This window comes from Anastrepha obliqua, chromosome 4, assembly GCF_027943255.1.
Source record: "Anastrepha obliqua isolate idAnaObli1 chromosome 4, idAnaObli1_1.0, whole genome shotgun sequence".
NCBI lineage: Eukaryota > Metazoa > Arthropoda > Insecta > Diptera > Tephritidae > Anastrepha > Anastrepha obliqua.
Window position 1 is genome coordinate 105,523,458 of NC_072895.1, and position 20,759 is coordinate 105,544,216.

Consider the following 20,759-nt stretch of genomic DNA (forward strand, 5'->3'; position numbering starts at 1 on the left):
TCGATTTCTTAGGGCTTGAAGTAGTATGGTTCCGTTGTGAATTGGGTTATCCATCATCTGTGTGTGATACCCATGGTGCGTTACTTTCAAAAATGCTTCTAGGACAAGCAAAATCTTGGAGTTGAGATGGTAGCGTTACTTATAGAAATTTTCCCGGACATCCTCCTTTGGTGGGTTAGGAAGGCTTCAAAATGCCTTCGCACTTATAGCGACCGTCGTCTACTGCGTTGAGTGGTGTGATCACTAAAACAATCCCTCCTCTCCTTCTTGGAGACGAGACACCCTTCCCGGGACTACTTTCTGCATTACTTCGGAAGGGCATTCATAAAAGACCTATCCCATTTACCCACGTTTAGGTCCACCGTATTTGTAGTCAACTTTCACGCTATGAGCTCATTTTCTCTGTCTGTGAAGCTTCGCTTTGTTGCACTGGGTCGAAGTCTATCTTTATTTCCGTTGTACATTCGATGTATCTCTTTACCGCGTGATTATGTTGCTCGGCGTGATGTCACCAATCTGCGCCTTCAGAGCATCTCTTTCCGCGAGTCATTTGTCATAACTAAAAAACGTGTGTTCAGCGTCATCGCTCGACGCTTCGCAGTGTATGCACTTGGGGTCGCTTACCTTGCACATGTGGTACACGTATCTCCGGAAGTATCCATGGCCTTGGACCCATTTTCTTCATTCCATCAGTTCGCCGTCCATCTGCCACTCGGTTCAGTGTCTCATTGCCTTTGCCACCACAGCATGGTTTGGCATCTCCGTTCCGCGATGCTAGTGATGACGTGTTTCTCCTTGGAGTTCTACGCAACCATTCCTTCTCGGGCCATTAGGTCGACGGGTCACACGGTCACGGGCCCGTTGATCACAAATACTGCAGCGGCAGAGACAGTGCGGTAGGCTGAGGCAACTTTGAGTGTCGCTGTTCGTTGCACAGCCTCCAGTGTTTTGTGCTTGGCTTTGCCGTTTAGTGCATCTCACCATCCTTTGCTGCCATAAAGGAGAATTGTATTTGTGGCCGCCTTATTTTGCTCTGCGTGCGCCCACCGATGTTCGCCATTAATTTGCTTAGAACTCCCGTGCAATTTGCTGCTTTGTTAGCCGCATGCCGTATATGGGCCCAGAAAGTAAGCCTTCAAGCTCCCTCTTATATTGAAAATTTATCAGTTTTCTAGTTGGCAATTACTCATAAGCAAGGCGATTCTACTAAAGGTGGTATCGGTAAATCAGCTGATTTTTTTTTTTTGAAGTGAAAACTTCTTTAGAATCGTTGGGAGTGATTTGAGACTCGATGAAACGAAAAAGCGACACCAAAAAGAAGAAGAAAAAGATATACGTATGCTTTTATGCTTTTCACAGAGCAATGGGAGATTTTTTTGCCTTCCCACAAATCGACCCGGCCTAATGTACAGTAACCTTGAACAGGCAGCTGCGGTTGTCGAGCATTTAGAAACATATATTTACATACATATATGGGTGCAAACATATTTACGGAGCCGCGGGCACTCGACTTGACAAAAATTGAATATTGGCAAATAATTCTACGCGAAATATTCCAATATTGACTATTTTCGAATTGTCGAGAAAATTAGCATATGGGCGGCTCGTTTGAGCTCGAATTTATAAATCAATTTTTTGATGATGAGTTTTTGTTGCACAGTACAATAGTTGAAACTGTTCGGCGCCGCAGCGACTGTTCAGCGCTATGGCAACTAGGATGATGGCCGCTACGCCTGCGCCTATTAATGCATTTTGTTCTTGTAGTCGCTAGGCATAGAATTTTAGCTTTGGACGACATACGCATTTACAGGAATAAAGTGAGTGGCCTGTGTGTGCGGTTGTATGTAGATGCATATGTGTATGGTATATTAATAAGCATTGTTTTGCTGGAAGTTCAGAACACAAATATGTATGTACGTACATAGGCTAGGCCATAGTATAGCATATATACATATGTATAAAAAATTCAAACCAAGCGTCCTACGAATGTTTGCGTGTATGTTAGTACGTCTGTGTATTATACGCGCTACGACGCTTATAATAGCAACCGCGTGTGCTGTATTGCGTCCGTATTTTTATATTCGTAAATATTTTCATTTTTAAATATTTACCGTAACTGCAGGCGGTGTTGCAATATACCACCATCAAAATGACGGTGCTCGTATTGTAACTCCACAGATAGATCTGAATGCACAGCAACTAGAATCACTGAACCTTTCAGCTCTCTAAAGTGGGAGAAATATGTGCATGCGAAACCAGATTGAGGACTGGAAAAACAGTTTTAATTGTGGAAATTTATATTTCACCGAATCAATCAATAAATAGCATCACGGAATTCATTCACGAAAATTTAATAAAGTATACACCAGAAGTATCGCGGATACTTAGAAAAGTTTACGATAAAGTTCCAATGATTTTAAGTGGCGATTTTAACGTAAATTTTGCATTGGACACAGTGGTTCCTTTAATTGACTTTCTCATTACAACATTCAATTTAAAAATGTGTAACAATCGCACTGAATCGACAACACGATCAAAAACAACAATTGACGCGGTATTTCAAAGATATGTTGACAACATCGAAACCAAAGCATTTGTATCATATTTTAGCTATCATAAGCCACTCGTATCATTTGTTGAAATTGAAAACATTGAGGATGAATAATAATAAAATGAAGAAAATGAAATATGAACTTTATAGCAATATTATAATGAACCTATAATTATCCCGCTCCTAATGCTGCTTTCGTCTCATTCTCTCTCAGTTTGTTTTACGGAAGGTTTCACTTCTATCGCGTCTAACCGTTAGACTGGTATTTTTTTTTTTCTTTCGTCGTGTCCATGTGGTTGTCAGCCCAGAGTGAAACAAGGCGAATTCATTATTTGTTTTCTACTTTGCCTATACTTTTCTTTGACAATCAAACGCACAAAATATTGTTGCTGGTCTGGTGCCACCACCTTTAACCCTTTAGCCTATAGCCACGAGTCTGACTCGTGGTAAAGAATTTGTGATCAATTGATTATGATTACTTCCTAGACATCTTAAAATTACTATTTGTACCTAAACATTGTTTATTATTTCACAATTCCTTTCGTTGCATTGAAATATATATGTTACGAAAAGTATACACTTTGCGCCAGTTCGGGTACACGGCTGAACAGTTGAATGGCACGGCGCGCGAACGAATTTCTTGCGTATTATAGCTCGCGCAATTGGTAGATATCGTGTAGGCTAAGGGGTTAATAATGCGCCTTGCTCATAAGCTTTCCTACTGGATTTATTTTTTAAATTCAACTAGATATTTCATTTGTTTTCATTTTTCAATCATTTAACAAAATTTTCTTGAGCAATTAGCATCTTAATTATAATTAAATTATACTGATAAAATTTTTGCAAAGATTTTTTAAATTCTCCTATTGAATATCACGTGCCAAAAGCGCTCTACTAAAGGATGTGGGAAGAGCTTGCCAGCTATAAGAATCATTTCCTTCAACTTGAGGTGAAGCACATGAAAAAAGAAACGGTAAACAATTTGGTGACCACCGCATATCGCCAACGTGAATCGAAACGTTGCCAATGTGTGTGTCGAAATGAGGACGAATGTGATAGTTCCACCTATTTTCGCGATCACGCAGCTTTGGCATATGGCTTTTTATGCGTCGAGAAGTTGCTCAATGACATATGCAGTGATGTGCCGTTGGTGAGATGGCAAAGTATCAACTCATTGTCGGAGGTGTTACTCAATCCATGGCAAGCACAGCGGGCCATCACGCTGTTCGATGTGGTGAGAAAGTAAGTGAGACCTTTTTAGAACCACTTTTTCACAAGGATGATAAGTCACCAGGTTTGCTATTTAGCTATGGTGAAGAAGGAAATTGTGACGGGAACTTTGGCTGCCACGTCAATTGGGGACTCGGCAGCCGAATTCTGCGCAACCATTTTACATGTACTCACACACTCTTCCAATCCGTCGTTGCTTTAGACGGCAACGAAGTGTCATTGATTGATTTTTTTCGTATGATATATCACAATCTCAGTTTGTTTGTAAACACAGCTCAAGTGACGTCAGCCCATATGTCAAATTCGCTTAGAGCGAATAACGGCTCACCTTGGAAATCTTTTCACCACGACTTTTTCAGTGCTAGTTTAACGGTGGTGAATTTTCGAACTAAGTTTAACCCGGTAAAATTAGACGTCTAAATTTAGTTTAGCTGGAAAGCAGAGTTAAATTTGCACTGAAAAAGTCATGGTAAAAAGATTTCAAAGGTGCGCTCTTTGACAGAACTTATTCGGCTCCTATATTGATTAATATTGATATTACTTCCAAAAGGTGTGGAAATATATTTTTGCGCCTACACCATGGCTATCTTCAGGAGCACTATCATGAACGCAGACAATTGATGAAAATATTCTGTAAGTGAAGTGTAAAAATAAAAAAAAAATAAAATAAAAAACAGTTTAGAATTTTACTACTTTTCCAGACATCATTTCGGGTTATCTAAATGGCGCTCATCAGATTGCACATCGTACGCATTTGGTTAACGCCTTTTACTCGATTATCTATAGCCGCGGGGAGACATCTTTGCTGGCCTGCAAGATACTGCGTAATTTGACAGACAAAACTGAGAGTAAGCGGATACACCTCTACAACTGTAATGGTGCTCACACTCACCAACGTAAACGTACGCCCGTACGCCCGCAACAACTGACACGATGAAAAAACGATCTATGATGCTACCGAACTGGACGGTGGTGAGAATTCATTTACATGGGGCTATCATTAGTTTCATCGTGCCAGCTGATACGGGCGTACGTTTACGTTGATGAGTGTGAGCATCATAACTCTAAATGAACTAACTGCAATTTGTCTCTTCACCCCTCAGTATGTCTCTTTATGGTGGATGAAAGCAAAGCTTTTTACAGACTCTCACTCATTTTTCACAACGATCCTTGCACACCCTTCTACCCAAATCCATTGTGGCAGCATCTTTGCCATTTCTTAGAAATCGCGCCGACGCTTGGCATAAGCCATGGCTATTTTGAACTGCTGGTTGAACGTATCGAAACGAGACGTCTCTCCTATCACGAACTTTGCATGAAATGCTTTGCCATGCTTTTGCGTTGTGAGAAGGGTCAGAAGCGCTTCGATGAGATTGATGGCGTCAAAATGCTTTACGATATATTATCGGATGAGCAACGGAGGCTGAATAATTATGAGTATGTCGTTGTGGCGCTACTGCATGGTTTGGTTAGTAATCGCTCGCTATGGCGTTGCCGGGAGTTCACCGATCTACCGAACCGCATTATCGAGTTGGCTAAGTGTAAGAATATCAACTTGCAGTTAATATGTTTAAAGGTAGATTTACTTCCATCTTTTGATTGATTTTCTTATTTTTGAACCTTTCTCCTTCTCCGCTCTTCTCAGGTTATTCGTCTTTTATCGGCTATGCCTTGTGTAAAGGCCTATATTCTGAGTGGCTGTATGACAGATTTAATGTCCATTAAATGTTTGAATGAACTGAATGAGTGCACGCGTGATTCGCTGGTGGAGTGGTTAAATCGGGAGATTTGCGATTCCAGTGAAATGTGAATTATCAACTTTTTTCTATTAAATTTAGTCAAAACTTTATTGCGAATTCGTGACTATAATATCGTTTATAAAAACACTTTCTCTTTTTGGTATTGAGAATATCTTTAATATTACAGGATCGTTCAAGGCTGATGCAGATTTTTGACAGAAATTATTTGTAATATCTTAATTTTTCTTTTTTTCTTTAGATATTTGACAAATTTAGTCATGGAGAGATATTCAGTTGAACAACAGTTGGTTCAATTTTACCAAAATTTTCATGAAAATGCTTACTGAAATGCAGAAGGTGTGATCAAGATCAGACCGTTAACCGGCTCTCAGTAAATTTCAAAAAATCAGGTGATTGGCTGACACTACTCGCTCATATTGCATCTTTGCCATCTGAATAACAACTGATTGGGCGAGTGGTTGAAAACTTCTGAAATGAGCGGGTAGAATTCGAAAGCCGAGTACTTGGAGACGTGACAACTGAAGTTGCTCGCCCATAAGGCCGAGAAGCGAGGTTGGTTCCATATGTAGAGGTGGGGAAAGTCACTCAAGGAGCGCAAATTCGGTTTGGATTTGTTGTGGGAGAGAGATTTCGTCGCCAAGTACTGTCATTTACTCCACATCAAAGCGAGATTTTTTAACATCTCGCTCATTTTTTTGCTTCCACGCCTGACGCAAGAGAAGGACGATGTGACCAAAGATTCCTTCTATGAGCACCTAGAACGATCCTATGAGCGGTGCTTGGATACTTCAGCGCCAGGGTGGGCATGGAAGGAGTTTTTGGTCCCACAGTCGGAAAATTCAGCCTGCACAATGAAACATCTGTTAACGGACAGAAGCTGATCGACTTCGCCGGGGCTAGAAAAGATGAAAAGCATGAAAAGATACACCAAATTATGTGGCTGTCTACTGATCGAAAAACGACAAATCATATCGATCATGTTGTGATAGATGGAAGACACGCTTCTAGTGTTTTAGATGTACGTACGATCCGAGGACCCAACATCGACTCGGATCATTACCTTGTTGCAGCCAAATTGCGCACACGCCTCTGTACAGCAAAAAAAGTACTTCTAACTACACAAAGAATGTTCGACATCGAAAAGCTGCAATCACTACAGACATTCAGAAGATTCGCCACTCGACTCTCGCTCCTGCTCAACAATCCGGCATGGACGAGCAATGAAGTAGCATCTCCCCTTCTTTACGTACCGCCGTCGAAGAAGAAATGACATTTCGGCGAGACCGAAAAAAAAGTTGGTACGACGAGGTTATGCTGCCGCGCAAAGAAAGGACACTGCCTATAGAACCACGCTGCGATCGAGTGCAACGCGAGCCATGGCTCACTAGCGGGAGCTAAAAAAGGAAGAGAGACGTATTATCAAAAAGGAGAAACGAGAGGCCGAAATACGTGAGTGCGAAAAGCTTTAGATGCTGGCCAGCGTAGAAGCTTCGACGATGACAACATCCAATGGGGCGTCCCTTTGAGTGTTTGAGAGAAAGATGCTGCGAAAGATTTTTGAACCTTTGAACGTTAGCAACGGCGAGTGTCGCAGGCGGTGGAATGATGAGATGTATGAACTTTACGACGACAAAGATATAGCGCAGCGAATGAAACTCAAACGGATACAAACGCGGAATTGGATACGAACGCTCCGGCTCTGAAAGTATTCGGTGCAGTACCAGCTGGTGGTAGTAGAGGAAGAGGAAGGCCTCCTCTGTGTTGGAAAAATCAGATGGAGAAGGCTTTGGATTCACTTGGTGCCTCCAACTGGCGCCGGTTAGCACGAGAAAGAAACGACCGACGCGCTTTGTTAAACTCGGCCAATTGCATAAGCGGTTATCGCGCCAATCAACAAGAATAAGACGTTTTTTAACTATATAGAGGGGTATACATAGAGCCCACTTCGCATCACCACGACAGTTTGATACAGCAGCCACTGCTTGTCTGGGACTGCTTATTTGTTATTTCTAACTTATTCGCAGTTAACCTGAGAAGTTCTATCTAGAGGTCCTTCACCAACCGCAACCTGTGACCCGTCCGGTAGCCTGCAGCTTGGCTATCATAGCAAATATTTCCGTGATGCCTATAACAAGAGGAGTTAGAATATTAGCGAGACGTTTGAGGCAGCTTCCCTTATTAGAAAGGCCTACCTCTTGTTTGTGGTGGGTGGCTTTACCAGTCACGGTACGAATGAACATAATTTCTAGTTCTGTCAGCAGTACCTTCGGGATAATGGGGTGCAATCATCTCGGTGTCTATCGCTGCCTGCTTTCTACTACCACTGCCCTGCTTTCTAGAAGGTTAAATTTAAACGCCCTGGCCTCACACGTCCGAAAAGCTAAAAGCGAAAAGCTTTGGATATTTGCTGCCACCGAAATTCCATTACCAACAAGTAACGGTGTACTATCCATAATCCTTAATAGTCACTCTTTGAACACATCTGTAAAGCGTCGACCGCCGCGAGTCGTGGTTTCGAATGGCTGCCTTTAATTCGTCACATTTTTTGACCGCCATTTGAGAAATCTGTGGAAGTAGGTAATCATTTGCCAAATGGCCTCCGCGGTCTCGGCGGCATACCTCCATCCGATGGTCCAAATTTTCGATGACGCTGAGGCATAATGATGGTTCTATGCCGTTAATGTGCCGAATTATCTCATCCTTTAGCTCTTGAATTATTGCTGGCTTATCGACGTACACCTTTTCTTTCAAATAACCCCAAAGAAAGAAGTCCAACGATGTTGTTGCCGTTTAGGTGTGGTTCACATTCAACATCGGCCCTTGAAATTTAACCACCCTTCACATCTCTAAGTCCACCATACGGCTCTGTTGAAATATCTGATTCTTTAAGCTTTAATATCATTCGGAGTGGACAGACATCTTGTAACAAATCCAGTTGCTTGAGGTTTGTAGAAATTTATGGGCATCCCCCTGAGAGCATCCCCTTTTTTCTTCGTTTATTTGCTACGAATTCTTAGAAGTTACTGTTTCTTTACTTTTTGAAAAAAATAAAAATCACCGAAACTTAATTCGACAAGATTTTTAATAACTTCAATTTTATGTTGTGTACGTATTGGTACATTAGGATGGCCCAAAAAATTTTTTTCTTGTTTTCTACCTCCTTAATTTGTTCTAAGGCATCCACATTCGTATTTTTTTTATTAAAAAAAAGTATAGCAAAAATAAAAAAAATTAGGTTACTATTTTTTTTTAATTTTATTATTTTTCTTTTTCAATTTTAATATTTTTTTTTTAATTTGTGGGGATTTTTAAGGTCTCTATAAAATATATTACATTTTTTTTTCTTATTTTTAATAAGGAATAGGATATCAATTTTGCGCGTTTGTGAAGAGAAATTAAAATAGGGCAATAATTAATATTGATCTGTAAACATTTCATACTAAATTTACGAAAAAGTTCACGCTCTTCTATGCAAATTTAATGCTAATTTTCAAAGCGCAAGCGGCACAGGTAAATGTTTAATAAAAATAAAAAAATTAAATTTGTAGGAGACTCATGAACAAATTTAGAGGGTAATAACAAAAAAAATGAAAAAATTATAATAAAAAAATATTAAAAAAAATATAAAAAAAATTAAAAAAAAAAATTAAAAAATTTTTTTTAAAAATAAAAAAAAAGTTAAAAAAAGTTATAAGAGAATCATGAACAAATTTAGGGGGTAGTATGATGACAAAAAAAATCATTTGGGACATCTTAATGGATGCAAGTATACATACATATATATAAATGTAAACGAGTACTCGTATCAGCAAGTATTGGGCTTCCCTCCCAGCAAACAGTTGGCATTTGTTTTTTTCTCAGCCAATAGTCTGAATCATTATTTATCGCTTCGTGCCAAAAAACGGTTCATCACATTCCGGGGATTCCAAATACAATAAAGCACCAAAGACAATGACCGAACAAAAAAACAACAAACACAACGCTTCAGAGCACTTGCTGCTTTTCTCGCTGCTGATAAGAAAATGTATCCCCTACCAGCTATAAATAAAATATGTAGCTTTAATAAAAAATGGCAAAAAAAAAATAGAGGAATCACTTCTCTGATGCGCTTGTGAATACCCGTCTTGGCGATAAGACTAAGCGCAGCGTCTACTAGCTAAAGCGTACCCGTACAATAAAAGCCGCCGAGGTGTTCTCCACTGGCATCACAACTCAAACAACCTGCGAAAAGTGAATATCGAATAGCGTTTTAGAAAACAATTATTTAAAATTAAAAAAACAATAACCACAAATATGAAACTACAACTTTTCACCACTTTGGCTGTCGCCTTGACCATCCTGGTCTGTGTCACCGCAGCACCAGGACGCTATCCAAATCCGCCCACAGTACGTCCACAGCCACCACCACGTCCCATACGTGTGCGTCGCAATGTGGTTACCGGCGGCGCTGTTGCTACGAACCCTAATGGCGGACAAGATGTTAAGCTGGAGATCGCTAAAGCCCTAGGCACACCCGATGCCAATGTGATTGGCAGCGCTTTTGCTACGGGCAACACCAAAGGCGGACCGGTGACTACTGGCGGCAGTTTGGCGGCCAATGTGTAAGTAGAGGGCGTTGAGATTTTTCGTATATTGTTCAGCGTTTTTCTATTTTCCTATTTACAGCAAGGGACTTGGCGTCGCCATTGCCAAGGAGCATACGCCCGGCATCAGTGATACGCTGACCAAGAGTGCAAGTGCTAATGTTTTTCTAAATGATAACAATCGCTTGGATGCTTCTGTCTTTAAGGCGAACACAAAATTGGCAAATGGTTTCGAGTTTGAGAAGAAGGGTGGCTCGTTGGCTTTGAACAATGCTGGCGGTCATGGCATAGCTATTGCCAAGGAGACTATACCCGGTTTTAGTGATAGTCTAACGAAGTCCGCTCATGCTACACTCTTTAATAATGGCGCACATAGCGTGGGTGCCAACGTGTTTGATACAAAGAAATCCTTTGATTTTGGTCCGACTTTCCGCGAAACAGGTGGCAATCTCAATTGGGCTCATACAAATGGTCATGCAGCCAATTTGGGTCTGTCAAAGGTTCATGATTTCGGAACGAAATTTAATTATGGCGCTAGTTCCAATCTGTTTACCTCAGCTGATCGTCAAACTAGTTTGGATTTCAATGCTGGCGGTTCACGTTGGCTGAATGGGCCGCTCAGTGGCAGGAACGACTTTAATACAGGCTTGGGACTATCACACCATTGGGGTTAAGGGAATGGCGGGAGAGAGATGTGATCTTAAGACGCCATTTATTGAATTGAAATTAAAATCAGATTATTATTTATATTATTTATTATCACTCTTATTAGTGCTTATTTAAATAAAAAGACGTTTTAACCGAAAATGGAATATGAGATCTTATCACTTATTTCATGATAAGTTTTTGTTCTTCAAAAACGTCGCTTGATAAAAACTTATATGCCACACTAAGAAGGTTTAAATTGGTCTAGAGAATAGGCTCATTCTCATGCTTATTTATTAGACGGACTGCACTACACGTCTGGCTTGGCTTCCAGCGACCATTTTTCTTCCTAAAAGTGGTTGAATTTAATTTTAATTTTTCAGTCCACAGTCCCCGCGCTCCTTTCGTTTTATTGCTCTTTAATCGTGTTATCGCTTTTCCTAATGTTTAAGTTCTGATACATCGATTCCATCGCTCCTCCACGTGCGAGTTCTTCATTAACTCCATTATCTAAGATTTTGGGCTAGCTCCAACTTATGCTCTGCAGGTGTAAAAACATTCTATAAACGGCAGCGACCCTGAGTGAGATACCATCCAAGCATGTGGTCCACCATTGACCTCTTTATAGGACATTTGACCTAGATAGACCTAATTTAAAACTCGATATTGATCTAAATAGAGCCTCAGTCGAAGTTGATACATTCATTTTACTTTTTGGGTGCTTGGCCGAGCTCCTCTTTCTATTTGTTATTAGAACAAAATTTTCCGATCATTTACAGTTAGTAAGAGAAGTAAGTATACACGGGACACGATTTAAATTTTCTCCCAATCGATTCCTTCAAACAACATAAGTTATAACAAAATTGTGTTTTACTTACATGAATGAAACACAAAAATCATATTTAATCCAAATAATGACAAAATTTTAAAAAGGAACAAAATTATAGCTTTTTATATTAAACTTTATAAAAATTCATGTCTGAAAAGTAAGTATATAGTTCATCATATTACACTGTGTGACAAAAAAAAATAAATATACTTTTATGGATACCTAGCACAACTTGTGGGTATAGAAAAACTAAACAAAATGGTATAGGAGAAATTTGCAATACACCCCCAAAATATCATTTTATGGCCATAAAACCGTTTTTCAGTAGGTTGATGTGAACAATCACTCCTAACTTCGCCAATTTCCATCCGCTTTCGAATTTGTTTTTTTAGTTCGAAAGAACAAAAACAAGCCTTTTTGACAGTGTGTTGACAATTTTTCTGAAATGACAGCTGACGACACTGTAGACGGAAGTATTTGGATTTTTTTTATTTTTTCTCTATTTTTTCAACTTTGACATAATTTTTACGATATTATCCGTTACTAAGGGGTTTTTTAGTACACTGCTGTTATAGAAAATTTAATTTTGCGTCGAATGAGCTATATTTGACTGTAATTGAATTAAAATTAATAGAGTTGTGTGAGTTTTAAAATTTTTTTTTTTTTACAAGTTGGTATGTTGGTATAACTTACGCTAAATCGGAATAAGGACTTGTTTTGATGCGTTATTATAGATACGTAGGTAATATTTATTGGAGTATATATGTATACATAAGAGTACACTGTACTACATACAACAGAACTGGTTAGAACTTACGAAAATATCTGACATATTATCACATATTTTTTTTTTTTTTCAACAGAAATATGAAAAAGCTCCCAAGTGTACCAAAGTTCACACTGTACATTGATTAACAAAAGAAGTTTGTTATTATAATTTAACCTTATTAAAACGTTAAAGTTTTATTGTTTTACTTCAATTTGTGAGAAAGAAATGTGCGATAATCGCAATAAGTTTTGTTTCATATGTGGTTTGTGGATCAAAAGCATTGTTTGAAGTTACAGAGTAATAAAGCTCTGGTTGATGGCTACAACGATTTCTTTAAGCTTACATACCTATAATACTTCGGATCGCTGGTATGAACCAGAATTTGCTTGTACTGAGTGTTCATTGAAATTCAAGAGATATAAATCAAAACGTTGCCAGAAAAGTCGAATCTCTTTATATTCTCCGATGATGTGGAGCCTTATCATAAACCAGATGATTGTTATTTTTGTAAAACGGACGTAAACGGTCAACCCCGTAGTCTTGGACGATATGATTGACTCAACTGCAGGTCATGAACTCAAGGAAGTTCAACTCATTGCTGATGATGATCAAACTGATAACAATAAGTCTGATGATGAAGAGTACTTTCCGTCTGGTTCTAAGTCTTCAGAACGACACATTGTATCAAATTCAGATTTTCAGGATCTTTCTCGTGATTTACTTCTATCGGGAAGACAATCTGAAACGCTCGCTTCTCGATTTAAACAATGGAGTTTAGTTGATGACGACTTCAGATGAATGATGATGATGGAATTTCTGACAGAGAAGTATTCAAAACTTTTTTTTTTTTTAGTATTAGTAAAAAAAAAATAATCTTAAAACTCACGCAACTCTATTAATTTTAATTCAATTACAGTCAAATATAGCTCATTCGACGCAAAATTAAATTTTCTATAACAGCAGCGTACTAAAAAAAACCCTTAGTAACGGATAATATCGTAAAAATTATGTCAAAGTTGAAAAAATAGAGAAAAATAAAAAAAATCCAAATACTTCCGTCTACAGTGTCGTCAGCTGTCATTTCAGAAAAATTGTCAACACACTGTCAAAAAGGCTTGTTTTTGTTCTTTCGAACTAAAAAAACAAATTCGAAAGCGGATGGAAATTGGCGAAGTTAGGAGTGATTGTTCACATCAACCTACTGAAAAACGGTTTTATGGCCATAAAATGAGATTTTGGGGTTGTATTGGAAATTTCTCTTATACCATTTTTCTTAGTTTTACTATACCTACAAGTTGTACTAGGTCTCCATAAAAGTATAATATCACTGTCGCACAGTGTTATTAATTTGTGAAATCAAAAACATAATTAAAATCAAATCCTGGTATTTGGTAGGATAACCATTAGACTTTACAATCGCTCTAAGTCGTGATGGCATTGATTTTACCAAGTTTTCAGTTACAGCTGGTGGTATTTTATTCCATTCCCCTTGAAGGACGTTTTTCAGTTGTTCCTTATTTTTAATCGGATGTTTACGTACAATATTTCCCGCTTTAAATGTTCTCATAAATGTTAGATTGGGTTGGTATCCGGGGACTGTGGCGGTGTTTTCAGCTGTTTTCGCACATTGTATAATAGCCACTCTCGTACAATGTTGGATGTGTGATTGGGGTCATTATCCTGCTGGAAGATAAACGTTCCTCCAAGGCCCGATTTCGTAGCGCTTTCTTTTAAAATATTTTTCAAAATATTTAAATAACCATATCGGTCCATAATATTTTCGTTCCGTTCGCCGCCATACATCCCCAAATCAGCACAGAGCCCCCTCCATGCTTCACGCTGCCGGTCATATTGTTTGGATCCAATTCCACGTTAACTTTTCTCCAAAATTTTTCACGGCTATCAGATCCACAGATACTGAACTTACACTCATCAGAAAATATGACTTGGTTCCAAAACGTTTGGCCATATTTTTCATGATATTTTGCGAATGAAATCCGTTCACTCCGATTGACACTACACACGAAGGGCTTTTTCCTTCCGGCGAATAGTTTGGGTGCTAAATTATTTTCCAGTCTCATTTTCAACTTCAGATTTCAATTTGGGGGTACTTATTTTGGGGTTTGTCCTGATTTTCCGTACGACTAAGCTTTTTTCTCTGCGACTTAAGAGCGGCGGACGCCCACAACGCTCTTTATTAGTAGTGCTTCTCACACTTTTATATTTATTCACAATCTTTTGAACTGCAGCAAAACTCCTATCTATCAAACGACCGATTTCTCATAATGATTTATGTTTCGTGTGATATTTTACAATCAGTTTTTTGAAATCATCAGAAAGCTGTTTTCCTCTTGGTGCCATTACTAAAAATGTCGCAAAAATTAATACAAAACGTGCTTCCCTAAAATTTTATACTCACTTTAATTATTTCCTTTTAATAGCTTTAACTTTTTTAATCAATTCGTAAAAATAAATGTTATGCTAACTGAACAATCGTTTGCTGTATACCAACTTTTGTGACATAAATTTCGCTGGCATCAAAGACAAAGCAATGCGTGGATAACGGTACCTAAAATTTACAACTAAATTAAGGCGCATATGAAAGCTTATCTCAGTACACAATTACCATGTGTAAAATATTTTGATTACATATTAAGGAAAGCGTTAGCGTCAAACAATTCCATAAATCCGGCTCCTGTATACTTATTTGTGTTACGAACTGTAGGATTTCATGTCCGAGGTTTCGAACCTGTGCGCACCTACCCATTCGGTTATCCGTACCTATGGAAAAACAGATCGTTATAGTTCGATCAAATCTCTTATTCACGAACCGTGCCGAAATGATCATTTGTTGGAGTTCGCCAGTCAATAGTTAAAAAAATAAATAAATAAATGGCGCGTACACTTATGTTAGATGCTTAGCCGAGCTCCTCCTCCTAGTTATGGCATGCGTCTTGCTGTTATTTTACAAATGGACGGACCTTCAGTTTTAAGCCGACTTCGAACGGCCAATGGCCTTTATGAGCAGCTTTTTCATGGCCTTTTCAATGGTTAAAAGTGCTTCGAATTCCTGCTGAATATAGTCAGGTCTGCTCCCACCTTCCACCATATAAGTTCTGAAACACTGTATCTATTGGGGTACTAACGTAAAACAATTATTTCGGAGGGGGTTTGAGCACCAAGCTCTACATTCGGCACAGTACTGCTGCTAAAAGTTGTATCTACTTGGCATCTCCCTCTGCATATTTTATTTGTTGTTTGTGTTTACAGGGTGCGCCATCTCGAGCTTCGGTATGGAAATACTGAATAACTTTGCTATCCATTGTCAGAAGGACTTGAGAAAAAATAATTTGGAAACGTCAATTCAGTACAATTTTAACGATGAATAACTTTACACCTAAAGAACGCGCGGAAATTGTGACCATGTATTTGGAAAATGGTCGTTCAATTGTGCTTGCTCAACGTGCATACCGTCGAAAATACCACGATCGTAAAGTGCCTTCTGATAACACCATATGCAATCTGACTAAAAATTTTGAAGAATCGGGGTCTGTAGCAAATCATCAACGTGTTTCAGTTCGTAAAAGACGCTCCAATGAAATTGTTGAAACTGCCAAGCAGAGTGTTTTGAAAAGCCCAAATCTGTCATATCGTCACCGTGCCCAGCAGCTAAACATAAAAGGAACCACTCTTAGAAGGATTTTAAAAGAGGATCTTCACATGTTTCCTTACAAAGTGCAAATAACTCAACGATTATTGCCTACAGATGAGCCCCGTCGCTTGGAATGCGGAAAAAGCGTGGTTCGAATGGCCCTTTAGAAGAATTTTTTCACTGCTCTTACAGTATTGCAGTCTTTTCTTGGTCAGTCTTTCAGGTGTTTCCGAATTAATAGTTAAAGTAATAAAAATTAATTTGGATTCATGAAAAATCTCAGTTGGCTGACGCATTGAAGAAAAATGATTGGGCCTGGGCTTGAGATACTGGCTGATAAGGACTGAAATATCATCAGTGTGCGCTATTATTGCGTTTTTACGCCAATTTAAATAACAGCATTCAAAATTAAAAAAAAATACTTTTTCAGGAATACCTTTTCTGAATATATCGAAATGATGCCCAGGTAAAAATACTACAAGAAATTTATCAGCGAAATGGGAAAACACCCCGTCAGAATAATAAGAAGACGAGACTAATACACAAAAGTTTTACTAATTAACTTAAGCGTTGCCAGGTTTTTTCCTGATACAAGACTACAGTTTTACCTTGGTTTGACAATTCCCTTGGAAAAAACCTAATACAAAACCTGTCAAAGTTCTCCAAGGCGAAAACAAAAAATGAGGCGCAGACATATAAAGCCCATCAGCAGACAGGAAATTTCACTAGGTAACTGATTAGTACTAAGTAATACATGCTGGCACAAAAATAATCACCCTATCGGAAGACCTATAAATTTTGCAAATGGCGTCGTACGTCAGTCATATTTGACACTTGTGAACTAGACTGCTGCAGCATACTAACAGACAACCAATGGAGCGCGTAAGGGGCAAAATAAAGATTTTCATCTCTTAACAAAACCTGCGTGAGACCAGTAAATCTGTACGGGGTCAGAAGTGTGAACAACGCAAGCTAAGCAGAACCAAAAGATGGACGTGGCGAGAAATGAAAATTCGGCGCTGGGCAACAGGTATAACGCGCGTGGACACAGTGAAAACATGAAGGTATGAGAAGATATGAAAATTGCACTAATCATGGAGAAAATGAGAGAAGGCGGGCTAAGATGGTACGAACGCGTAATGCGTAGAGACGAAGACCACATCCCATGAGCATAACTGAGCCAACAAGAACTAGAGGAAGACTACAATCGACCTGGATAAATGCGATACAAAGGGACATAAGAGAGCAGCACTTTGATAATGTGAGGACGCAGGACAGAGGCAACTGACGAAATGAGGACAAGGCAAAGAGAGAGAGAGAGAGGATAATTAATTTTGCGCCACCTTTCTATAAATCAATTTTAACAGTGCGCTGCATATTTATTATTTCTTACGGTACTTATATTATTTCAGAAATGAACTGTTTTATATTATTAAAGCTTTATTTTGTAAAAATATATTTTTTTATTTAAATTTTAGTAACAAAAACATCACTAACGATATAAATAAGAAATTACAGCAGCACTTTTACCACTTAACACAGCGCTGAAGTGCGCCCAAAGCACGAAAATGTTAAAAAAATGTTATTGTGCCTAATAACTTGGCAACTCACTGTTTATGTATGCGTATCTCTGCTGGTTCACTCAAAAATTGCACTCGAAAATGTCATTGAAAAATTTACTAAATAATTAAAATCATTACTTTAGCTTCCTTCTTCCCACTTTCTATTCACAAAACTTGCTCCTCCAAAAATTTCCCTTCTTCTTCACACTTTAATTTCTCCTTCATAACAGCTGTTTGCTTGTCCCAAAATAACCGTAAGAAATGCCTAAAACTTTTACCAACCGCTCAGCTGTTTGAAAGCTCTTTGTGGCATGCTCTCATGCACCCACACTTACATATCTACGCTCACGCGCTCACGCGCTCACCCGGCAACTTGCGCTCTCTTCATAATGGTTTCCGCTCTAAAACCGTTATTTCGCATTAATGCTCTTCCTCATCTAACTTCACATGCTCTGGTAAAACTCACCGAAAAGCTTAACCGTTTGCAGTAGCGTTTCCGTTTGGTCCAGCTGGTGGCCGCTGCTGCTCGTAACACTCAGTATTTAAGCATCTGCTATAAGGCGCTACAATTCAGTTCGTGTTATGGCGTTTACGAGGTCACCGTTGTGATACTGATACGCGTTTACGCTGTTCTTGTTTTTGTATTCTTCGCCTAGTGTTAATGACTAATGTGCAATATCCTTGCGAAGCACACAAATATATGCGCATAGATGTGTGGCAAGGACACGAGCAGTGCACGTTTTTTCGGTTTTCGGTTTTCTAGTGGCGGCTGGACACGCGACGCCTATGGCCGACGTCGAGTGGTCAATGAAAGTTTCGTTAATTTGGCTACGACTTTTAAGGTGGATTTACTGATTGAAACGGCGATTTTTATTTTATTATAAGCTTCGTTCTATGGCATAAGCACACGCACACGCGCACACACATTCAGACATGCGGTCTGTTGTGGAGCTTTAAAAATTTCGCACAACTCACTTGGCGTGTGCCGGGTTGGTGGGATTCGGTTGTGGAGCTAGTCGTCGTGCTGTTCGATTCAGTCTGTCATTGACTTTCGTGTTGTGCGCATAGTTGAGACGCTGCTTAGTGTTCGTTGAAACGGATTTCTGTGCTCGTTCGGACGCATATCCTGTGGTGTTTTTTCTTTTTTGTTCTATCCTCTGTGCTGGTGTTTGTGCGACGGTGGGTGAAATTCCTTGCCAGCGTTAAAATTAAATTTTCCGCTTACATTTTCGTGCTGGTTCTATTACAATAAAAACAAAAAAAAAAAAACATTGTAGAGGTGTGTGTGCTTGTGTGTTTAGCGTTTGGGAGGCACCTGGGTCTCTCGCTTCCGTATCCGGTAAATGAAAATGTTGAAAAAGTGGATTTGAAATGAAGTAAATCTCTTAAATAGAGTTCAAATATACATTTGCATGGCACAATTTATTTTTGTTTTTTTTTGTGAGTGGCAAAACGCCCTAGTTTTTGCATGGAAATCCGACCGCAGTGCATGCGAAGTTTGCATGGTGTTCAAATATGGCTGTGGAAATATCAAAATTGCAGGCAAAACAGTGAAATTGATAGAATAATTTAATGCTATAAAAAGCGGTAAACGAGCAAAGTCACATGGGAGAAGGTTTAAATAAAATATTGAGATTTTTTTTTTCTCAAAATAAAGAAAGAAAAAAAGTCAAATAAAAATAATAATTTATAAAAATACGCATGGGAACACATAAAACCAAAATATTAAAAAATAAATACTGGAGTGAAGCAAAAATTAATCCCCCACCCGCACACACACTCACCTTTAAACCCTTTCCATAAGAAAAAGGACATAATCACTGCCTTTGTGTTGGCTATACCACACAAGGGCTCACGGAGCCCCTGTGCATTCCCTTGCGTCTCTCTCTCTCCCCCTTACATTCTCTCTTATTTTACTGTATTATTGCAGCTTTGTGGTCCGTCCATTTTTTGGTTTTTTTTTGTGAGCTGTGAAATGTTATTTTTATGCGCCACCATAAGGATACATGTCAAAAGAATAAACGGTGCTCATAGCGATGTGTTGAAAGCATATCAAATTTTGTGCTGCCCAGTTAGGTTGTCAAAAATAGGTTGTAAATTGAAGTTCTTAAAAAGGACGTGCAGGCGGAGTAGCAGGAACGTATGTAGCTGGTGTACGTGGGGCAGAGGAAGGCATTTAATGTATGAAGAGTCACTGGGGCTTAAAAGCACACAAGCACACACCTACAAAGGAAGCGCACTTTTTGAAGGTTTCCACCGAAATCCATTTATTTTTATTTGATTTTTGTTTTTTTTATACGCGTATCCTTTTAAAATATGGAGTGCATATGAGATTGGGTTGATCCAATTATTTAGTAAAAGGAAGGCATAATTAAAATTAAAAAAAAGTAAAAAAATAATAATGCACATAAAAAAGTGCAATTGAATTGAGTCCGCTCCTCACTGTAAAAAGGCACTTAGCGCTTGTGAGCTAACAAAAGTTGCGCATAAAATGGAGTGTGACATTTATGGGCGCTCATTGAGCTGCATTTCAATAGAATTTATGACTTTTCAGTTCCGCTGGCAAGTCATTCAAGGCAAAGGCAAAAGGTAACTGACTGTAAAGAGTAAGCAATCCTTGTCTTTGCACCAAAGTATTCATTTTCCATAAGAAATGCTACCTTTTTTGAAGCAAATTTTTCATATCAGAATTGAGCTCGAAGTTTGCCATTGCCTTCCAGAGGGCTACAGGTACCCGTTTTCTTTCATTTCAGGTTTGGTATTCACACTGAGATTTGAACCTTAGAGCTGGTGATGCCAAATTCTACTTGACTTCGGCGGCCTGCTATTAAATTAGTTTTAATTATTTAAGTTACTGTTAAATAATTCGCTTTGAAAAGAAGTTCGCCTTAAATAAATTTTTAAGTGGAGGCAACGGGCGCCCTTTAAATTTTGATAGCGCTGCCAGATTGACTAATGCCATATCGCGTTGAAAGCACCAGCCAAAGGAAATCATACTATTATATTTTTAAAAAGTTTTGCAAATAAAGGGTTTTCCAATAAGTTATTCCCTTAAAAGATTAATGGTTTCGTTGCTTGTGTGGCACGTAGCGCCGTCTTGTTGAAAATAAACATTTTCCAGATCAATATCATCCAATTCCGGCCATAAAAAATTGTTAATCATCTCTCGATAGCGCAA

General features: G+C 38.8%; 2 protein-coding genes across 2 annotated transcripts; both read left to right on the forward strand.

Annotated features, from left to right (window-relative positions):
* The first annotated feature begins 3,309 nt into the window (after positions 1-3,309).
* On the forward strand, positions 3,310-5,631 carry LOC129245106 (uncharacterized). Its single transcript, XM_054883093.1, has 5 exons — positions 3,310-3,793; positions 4,332-4,414; positions 4,483-4,629; positions 4,885-5,357; positions 5,427-5,631. Exons 1-5 carry the CDS (start codon positions 3,453-3,455, stop codon positions 5,589-5,591), a joined length of 1,209 nt encoding a protein of 402 aa, XP_054739068.1. The 5' UTR covers positions 3,310-3,452; the 3' UTR covers positions 5,592-5,631.
* Positions 5,632-9,756: 4,125 nt separating this feature from the next.
* LOC129246071 (attacin-A-like) lies at positions 9,757-10,936 on the forward strand. Its single transcript, XM_054884599.1, has 2 exons — positions 9,757-10,142; positions 10,207-10,936. The coding sequence occupies exons 1-2, from the start codon at positions 9,835-9,837 to the stop codon at positions 10,796-10,798; spliced, it is 900 nt and encodes a 299-aa protein (XP_054740574.1). The 5' UTR covers positions 9,757-9,834; the 3' UTR covers positions 10,799-10,936.
* The last annotated feature ends 9,823 nt before the right edge of the window (positions 10,937-20,759 follow it).